General features: G+C 37.4%; 1 protein-coding gene across 16 annotated transcripts in view; it reads left to right on the top strand.

The window, feature by feature from the left end:
• Nucleotides 1–8,620, top strand: part of SYNE1 (spectrin repeat containing nuclear envelope protein 1) — a 450,580-nt gene that overhangs the window by 221,063 nt on the left and 220,897 nt on the right. For all 16 annotated transcript variants that reach the window (XM_041744182.1, XM_041744178.1, XM_041744179.1 and 13 more), the window contains 3 exons: nt 1–156; nt 3,173–3,482; nt 4,817–4,981. The exon at nt 1–156 is cut by the window's left edge and continues 17 nt beyond it. In XM_041744182.1, coding sequence (XP_041600116.1) covers nt 1–156; nt 3,173–3,482; nt 4,817–4,981 — 631 coding nt within the window. The remainder of the gene's footprint in view (nt 157–3,172; nt 3,483–4,816; nt 4,982–8,620) is intronic.

The following is an 8,620-nucleotide window of genomic DNA, read 5'->3' as shown; positions in this document are numbered from 1 at the left end:
AGGTGAAGGAGAAGTTAAGTTGAACATGGCCATTGGCAAAGGGGAACAGGCCTTGAGAAGTAGCAACAAACAAGGTCAGAAGGTGATTCAGACTCAACTACAGACCCTTAAAGATGTGTGGGCTGACATCATGAGCTCCTCCATACATGCTCAGAGGTACAGAGCCTATTTTTAGTGTTTATTTGCCTACACGCAACCTACTGGGCTTAGTAAAATGATGGAACAATGCTGAGAGTGTATCTTGTGGTAGAGTTACCAAGCATATTATTTTAGCTAGTTGTATGCTTTCTTGTCTTTGCTTGGATTGTATTTTCTGTAATGGGAAAGACAGTTGTATTTGTTTGCTTGTTTGGTGTGTGTGTGTGTGTGTGTGTGTGTGTGTGTGTGTGTGTGGTGGGTGGGTGTGTAATATTTATATCTCCCATAATATTTCTCATGGAATCTTTTTTTTTTTTAAATATTTATTTATTTATTTATGATAGTCACAGAGAGAGAGAGAGAGAGAGAGGCAGAGAGATTGAGAGAGAGGCAGAGACACAGGCAGCACAGGCAGAGGAAGAAGCAGGCTCCATGCACCGGGAGCCCGACGTGGGACTCGATCCTGGGTCTCCAGGATCGCGCCCTGGGCCAAAGGCAGGCGCCAAACCGCTGCGCCACCCAGGGATCCCTCTCATGGAATCTTATACACGACATGGGCTCAGTAAGATACCACCTTTCAATTAATCAAAGCAAGCCTTTAATAACTTTTCCCTTTTTAAAGGAACACATGGGAAATTAATTTGTTAGCAACTATGGAGCTTAACTATGAGTGTTTTTTTTCAACCAGAAGTCATGTCACCCACAAAGGCGCTGTGGAAATATGTGTAGGGTTTTTGATTATCATAGCAATGGTTGTATTCCTGGCATTTAGTGAGTGAGGCCAGGAGAGCTTACATCCTGCAGTGCGTGAGCACATTCTCACAGCCAACAATCAACCCACCCAGGATTCCCTGGTTCCCCTGTTGAAAGGCACTGGAGCAATTAGAGAAGATACTTATTGTTACACCAGGTATTATTGCTTATTGTTATTATTGCTTATTATTGCTTATTGCTGTTACATTTATGAGTGGGAGTTTTCCACCTTCCTCTCTTTTCCAAGAATCCACAAGTAACCTGGCTGGCTGGTTGGACAAATGACCCTCAGTCAGAATTATACTAAATTACCTTCCCATGCCATGTTCTGAAAGTTATGTATAGTGTTAGGTCACTGAAGAAGTTTGTGTTTAATAATAAATAAATGAATAGCATAATAAATGGATGAAGAAAAGATTAAAATTCAGCACAAAACAAAACAGCTCTGCGATTATCCACTCTAATGTAAACAGTGAAGCATGGTTACAACTAAAATTTTGGAAGCTTCATTCTGTTTTGTTTTATTTCCTTTAAATAGGGAACACAGGTGGAGACTCCTAAAGTCAGCAGGACTTTGAATCCAATAATACTCATAATGGTCCACAAAGAAAAAAAGTCAGATCCCGTGGTTCTGATAGCATGGACCACTGGAGCATGGACTAACTCCCAGTGCTTGGCAATGGGCCAGTTCCAGAAAAGCGAATAAGAATATGGGTGAATTGTTTTGGGATGTTGGAATAAAACATTAAATATAAGAAGCAGATTCAAATCCTTGATTCTTCCTTTTCAGCAAGAAATTAAATTTGACAACCACATATTGAGCAGTAGTGGTGCTCTAATTGTTAAGCTAAAATAATTAACCAAAGCAAAGTAGTTTTTGCTTCAAAGTGGTCAGAGGCTAGGGTAGCATGCATCCTAAAACACTCTGACTCAGATTGCATTACTACAACACTGTGGGACTATAGGATGATGCTTCTGGGGTTGCTTCTGGAGATGTGAGATTGATTTATACTTTCTGGTAAATTCTTTGAGGAAAGGATAGCACTTTAAGGCACTTATGCTGAGGTTAATATTGATGCAAAAGGGACAATTTTAGGAGATGCTGGAAGTATATTTACCAGAGATAATACTCCAGGATAATAGGGTCATATGCATGGGATGCTCAGAATGGTCACCAAAGATGAGTTTAGAATAGTTTGTAGGGACACCTGAGTGGCTCAGTAGTTGAATGTCTGCTTTAGTTCAGGTCATGATCCCGGGGTCCTGTGATGGAGTCCAGTATCAGGCTCCCTGCAGGGAGCCTATGTCTCTGCCTCTCTCTGTGTGTCCCTCATGAATAAATAAATAGAATAGTTTATAAAGCTAAATAATGGAAGTTTTTAAAAAAAATACCAGTGTGAAGAGCCTTTTACTTGATAATCTGGAGAGCTGTTTACTTGATTATTATTTATATGACCAACGTGACTATGTTTTTATAAATACATTAAGCTTTTTCTTCCTTCACAACATTCAACTCAGAAGCACTAAGCCTATGCATATACATCCTTAAGTGAATATCAGTGTAATGATATTATTTACTTAGAAAGAATACCTTAGGGACACCTAGGTGGCTCAGCAGTTGAGCGTCTGCCTTCCGCTCAGGACATGATCCCAGGATCCGGGATTGAGTCCCACATCGGGCTCCCTACAGGGAGCCTGTATCTCCCTCTGCCTGTGTCTCTGCCACTCTCTCTGTGCTCTTTGTGTCTCTCATGAATAAATAAATAAAATCTTTTAAAAAAATACTTTAAATTTTGTTTTTTTTTTTTTTTTGGGTTTTTTTTTTTTTTTTGCTTTTTTAGTTTTTTAGTTTTTTTTTTAAATTTTCTCTTTAAATTTTGAATTCTAGTTAATAATAGTTATCAACTGATTTGAATAAGGGGTAAACAGAGTCCAGGAAAATTAAGAATTGATATATATTAAAATGTAATTGGTGCCCCAGCAGTGATGTTTTAAAAACAAAACATATAACTTTGTTTATTTAGATCAATTAGCATTTGGAAAACAAACTTTAGATGCCTATATGACTATACCACCTTACTTCAAATTCGACATAGACTTTTTTCATTTGAAGAAACTGTTATGGGTCAGAGGAAGTCTTTCTCCCTGCACTTAAAATCAGTGTTTTCATCACAGAATAGCATTCAAGTCAAACAGCTTACATGTATGCAATGCCCTCATACTTGGTTTCAGTAGAGATGACAAGATAGCTTATTTTTGTAATATGTGACATTAATTCTAGCACTTTGGAGTCTGTGATTAGCAAATGGAATGACTATCTAGAATGGAAGAACCAGTTGGAGCAGTGGATGGAATTGGTGGATCAAAAAGTAGAGCATCCCTTGCAACTGCAGCCAGGTCTGAAGGAGAAGTTTTCCCTTCTGGATCACTTCCAGTCCATAGTATCTGAGGCAGAAGATCATGCTGGAGCCCTGCAGCACCTCACCTCAAAATCCAGGGAGCTTTACCAGAAGACAGAGAATGAATCTTTCAAGGAAACGGCTCAAGAGGAACTGAAAACACAGTTTAATGACATAATCACTGTTTCCAAGGTTAGTGTTTTATATTGAAGAAAAAAACCTTTAAGGTTCAGGAAAAGAATATATTACCACTTCAGGGCACGTTGGTGGCCCAGTCAGTTAAGCATCCGACTCTTAATTTTGTCTCAGGTCATGCTTTCATGGTTGTGAGATGAAGCCCCACTTTGGGCGTGGAGTCTGCTTGGGATTCTCTCTCTCCTTCTCTCTCTAAAAAAACAAAACAAAAACAAAACAAAAGCAGAACATACTACAGGTTGAGTTATAGGGGACCTGGTTGCTCTTAAAGTATTAATACGTTTAGTGAACAGTTGCTACATGAAGATCATATTTGCCTGTGGATGCTCATGAATCCTCCTCTTTTTGCAGTTTTAGGATTATTTTTTATTCTTTGTGTTTTATCCTTCTTCACTTAGGATTTTAGTCCATTTCTTTTCTTTCTAAGACTGAGCCATAAATGCCAGTGTTTGTTGTTCCTTTTCTTTTATTGCAGTTTATATTTGTTGTATTAAATGCAAGTCTGTTTACCTCCCAGATTTCAATCATGTACAATGTATTTTGTGTATTTCTCATTGCAGTATAAACCACCTTTTCCTATCCTAATTCTCCACATATAGGTTCTTTCATGTAATACCAAGATTGTTTTTAGTTCTCTCTGAATGTTTATTTTCTCCATGATTTTTCTTTTTTGTACTTTGTGACAACATCTTTTTCTCAGTTTTCCTTTTGGGAACTATCTTTGTATTTTTAACGCTATCATTTTCTTCAACATTTGTGTTAGTATATCTTAATTTTTACATTGATAATGGTTAAGCCCTATGACTCTGGAGTCAAAAAGACCTAAATTTGAATTCTGGCTTTGACTCTCTTTAGGATGTCTGACTTTGGACATGCTACTTCTATAATGTCTGTAAGTGTCCTTTCCTACAGTATAGTGATAATAATAGTATATATATCACAGGGATGTTGTGAGTAGTAAATGAGCAAATGCATTTAAAGTGCTGAGCATAATACTGTACACAGTAATAATATCCTGTATTGTTGCCTGAATAATAAGAATAGTTATTATAATAATTATTACTCAATGGATTATTAGTGAGGGATATTAGTAAACCTTCATTCAGTATAGATTTTGTTGTAACCTAGACAAAAATAAATTTAAAGGAATTGGTTGCTTCCTCAAAGTCTTTCAGTCTAATTAAGATTTAATGTTTTCATGTTAAGATATAAACAGAAAGTTCAATAATAGGAATGAAGTCTTCTGAAATCCTTAAGAGACCTGTTGTTTTGTTGGATTTAATATTCTCAATAATGCCTGCTGTTACAGTAGCCTTTTCTTTGTCTACTAGGAAAAAATGAGGAAGGCGGAAGAGATTGTGAAGGACCATCTCATGTATTTAGATGCAGTCCAAGAATTCACAGATTGGCTCCATTCAGCAAAGGAGGAACTTCATCGGTGGTCAGATATGTCTGGAGACTCATCAGCCACCCAGAAGAAATTATCTAAAATCAAGGTCAGATATTATAACTTCATTGTTTCATTGGTTCTTCAGTAAGATGTATCTGTGATGAAGATTCTGTAGATAAGATTTATTTTAAATGTTTCCTATTTTCTATTTGTTGATAGTTATTGCCTTGCGCCTCATAAATTATAAACATAAGTAAGGGGGAAATAATTCAAAACACTTATACCTGTGAGTAAAATGGAATATTGTCCGTGTATATATCCTTCCACATGCAATGTGCTTATGGCCATAGTAGGGGAGACTATGAAATATATGCCAGCTTGATGGGCTGGCCGAGCCAGATACTATTTTCCAGCTCAGTAACTAAGTTTGTACATAACTTAGTTAAATTACTTGAACGGTAACTTGGAAACGTTGTGCTAGATGTTTTATTCTGCTTTCCTACTCAACAGTACAACAACATAATGGAAGGCAGTGCTTTAAAGGACACTAAAATTATCGCCTAGTTTACTCCTCACAGGGAGAACTTTAAAAATAGAAATTCATGGGGATCCCTGGGTGGCTCAGCAGTTTTGTGCCTGCCTTTGGCCCAGGGCGCAATCCTGGAGTTCCAGAATCGAGTCCCAAGTCGGGCTCCCGGCATGGAGCTTTCTTCTCCCTCTCCTCTGCCTGTGTCTCTGCCTCTCTCTCTCTCTCTCTCTCTCTGTCTCTCTCTCTATGTCTATCATAAATAAATAAAAGTAAATTTTAAAAAATAGAAATTCATGTATCTGAAGAAAGTGGAACAAGTATATTTCTAGTTATTTGAATATTAAAATGCAATAATTTCCCCATTAGGTTGCAATAACATATTTTAACCTAAAAATTAAGCAATGATGAAATTCTAAATGATTTAGTTACAGACGAGGAAATGTTGGGAATGACTAGTATAATTGTGGTCAGGACTTTAAGACTCACATATGTTCTGATCCCTAGACATCAGAATATAAAAGTCCTAGAAATACTAGTTGATGATAACAGTAATAACTACATTTTAAGAGGGTATTTTTAGGTGCTTAGAAAGTATTATTTAAATTTTACAATGACTGTGTAGGTTTTAAAGGAGATAATTGCATAAAGGATCTTTTGAAATTCTTATTTTCTGTGTGATTCTTTTTTTTTGTTTTATCACTTTATTTATTTTTTTATTTTATAATAAATTTATTTTTTGTTGGTGTTCAGTTTATCAACATACAGAATAACACCCAGTGCTCATCCTGTCAAGTGCCCCCCTCAGTGCCCGTCACCCATTCATGCCCACCCCCCGCCCTCCTCCCCTTCCACCACCCCTAGTTTGTTTCCCAGAGTTAGGAGTCTTTATGTTCTGTCTTCCTTTCTGATATTTCCTACACATTTCTTCTCCCTTCCCTTATATTACCTTTCACTATTGTTTATATTCCCCAAATGAATGAGAACATACAATGTTTGTCCTTCTCCGATTGACTTATTTCACTCAGCATAATACCCTCCAGTTCCATCCACATTGAAGCAAATGGTGGGTATTTGTCATTTCTAATGGCTGAGTAATATTCCATTGTATACATAAACCACATCTTCTTTACCCATTCATCTTTCAATGGACACTGAGGCTCCTTCCACAATTTGGCTATTGTGGACATTGCTGCTATAAACATCGGGGTGCAGGTGTCCCGGCATTTCATTGCATCTGAATCTTTGGGGTAAATACCCAGCAGTGCAATGCTGGGTCATAGGGCAGATCTATTTTTAACTCTTTGAGGAACCTCCACACAGTTTTCCAGAGTAGCTGCACCAGTTCACATTCCCACCAACAGTGTAAGAGGGTTCCCTTTTCTCCGCATCCTCTCCAACATTTGTGGTTTTCTGCCTTGTTAATTTTCCCCATTCTCACTGGTGTGAGGTGGTATCTCATTGTGGTTTTGATTTGTAAACCACAAATGATGGCAAGTAATGCAGAGTGTGTGATTCTTTAAAATATTTCTTTGATACATTTTTCCTCACTGATATTTTATTCATCTGTCCATTTATCCATTTATTCAACCAGGGTTATTCATTCCCTCAAGGAGCCTGCTGTGTAGTTGGAAACAATGATGCACAGGCTGATGTTTTAAAAAAAATCGGGATCCCTGGGTGGCGCAGTGGTTTGGCGCTTGCCTTTGGCCCAGGGCGCGATCCTGGAGACCTGGGATCGAATCCCACATCAGGCTCCCGGTGCATGGAGCCTGCTTCTCCCTCTGCCTATGTCTCTGCCTCTCTCTCTCTCTGTGACTATCATAAATAAAAAAAAAAAAAAAATTAAAAAAAATACATTAAATGTAATAATAGCTCACTATACATTTAGAGTTTAGGCTCTACAGACCCCAATGCTGTATTCTGTGACTACTGGTTTTCTAGCTGTGTTGGGCAAGTCACTTGATGTCCTTGAGCTTCAACCTCTTCCTTGATAAATTAATAACAATAGTACCTGCCTCACCAAGAGGTTTTGAGGATTAAATTAGATCACACACACAAAACATTCAGCATTATGTTTGACACATGGAATACACTTAGTAAGAAAATTCAGTAGATTTGGTAAATGAGTGATTTAACTGCTATGGGGTGACAGTATAGGAGAAGCAAAGAGTGATGGTCTAGACTATATGCTCTTTTTTTGCAATACCTTGATAAAATACTTCCCAAAATATGGGAAATGATGGAGAAGTAGCTGGCAGGAAGAAACTGGAATTAGGGAGGAGAAAGTGAAGTCCAGGTCAAATCTTCCTGGAGGCTGATGAGTGGGTGAGGAGAGATCTTGGAGGAAATATAAATAATCACCTCCTCTATCTTTCAGTGTTGTCCTTCCCCACTCCCAAGAGTAACCACCAAGAAGAGACAACTTTGAGCCAAATATGTGCGTGTATAAGGGTGTGTTATGCATATGAGATTTTTAAATAGTTAAATCCAAAACAAGAAAGTACAAATACAAGTCATTTCAAATACTTTAAAATGATGACATTCTTGGGATGTCTGAGTGGCTCAGTTGATTAAGCGTCTGTCTCTTGGTTTTGGCTCAGATCATGATCTTATGGGTTGTGAGATCAAGCACCACATCAGGCTCCATGCTCAGCAGGAAGTCTGCTGGAGATTCTCTCTCTGTCTCTCTCTCTCTCTCTCTCTCTCTCTCTCTTCCTTCTCCCTCTGCCCCTTCGTCCACTCTTTCTAAAATAAATGAATAAAATCTTTTAAAAATTGATGACATTCTTATTCAAAATCTGGATGAGTAGAATTAGTGATTGCAGATATTGAAATGTCCCATTTTATGCCAAAGAAAACTAAGATAATGCAAAATAGAGAGTATTTTGGAAACTGATTTTGACTATTGATACTCTCTAAACTCCAAATTTGAAATCAGTTGTAAAGGCAAATTAGAAATATTTAAATCCAATAATTAGACATAGCTCATTTAAAAAAAAATCTATTATTTGTTTTCTTCCCCAAATCTCTACTTACTTTATACACTGATAAATAAGGCAGAGTATCCTGCCTTATTTTCCTGCTGCTGAGGAAAGAATGGGTATACAAATTAAATGCTAACTATGTGTCAGATTCATGTCATTTCCCCTTGGACTATGGTATAAATACTTTTAAATGATCTATACTAAAATGTAGCTCTTATACATAATTTTGAGA

The sequence above is a fragment of the Vulpes lagopus genome, chromosome 2 (assembly GCF_018345385.1).
Source record: "Vulpes lagopus strain Blue_001 chromosome 2, ASM1834538v1, whole genome shotgun sequence".
Classification (NCBI taxonomy): domain Eukaryota; kingdom Metazoa; phylum Chordata; class Mammalia; order Carnivora; family Canidae; genus Vulpes; species Vulpes lagopus.
This window is presented reverse-complemented; position numbering and strand designations above follow the sequence as displayed.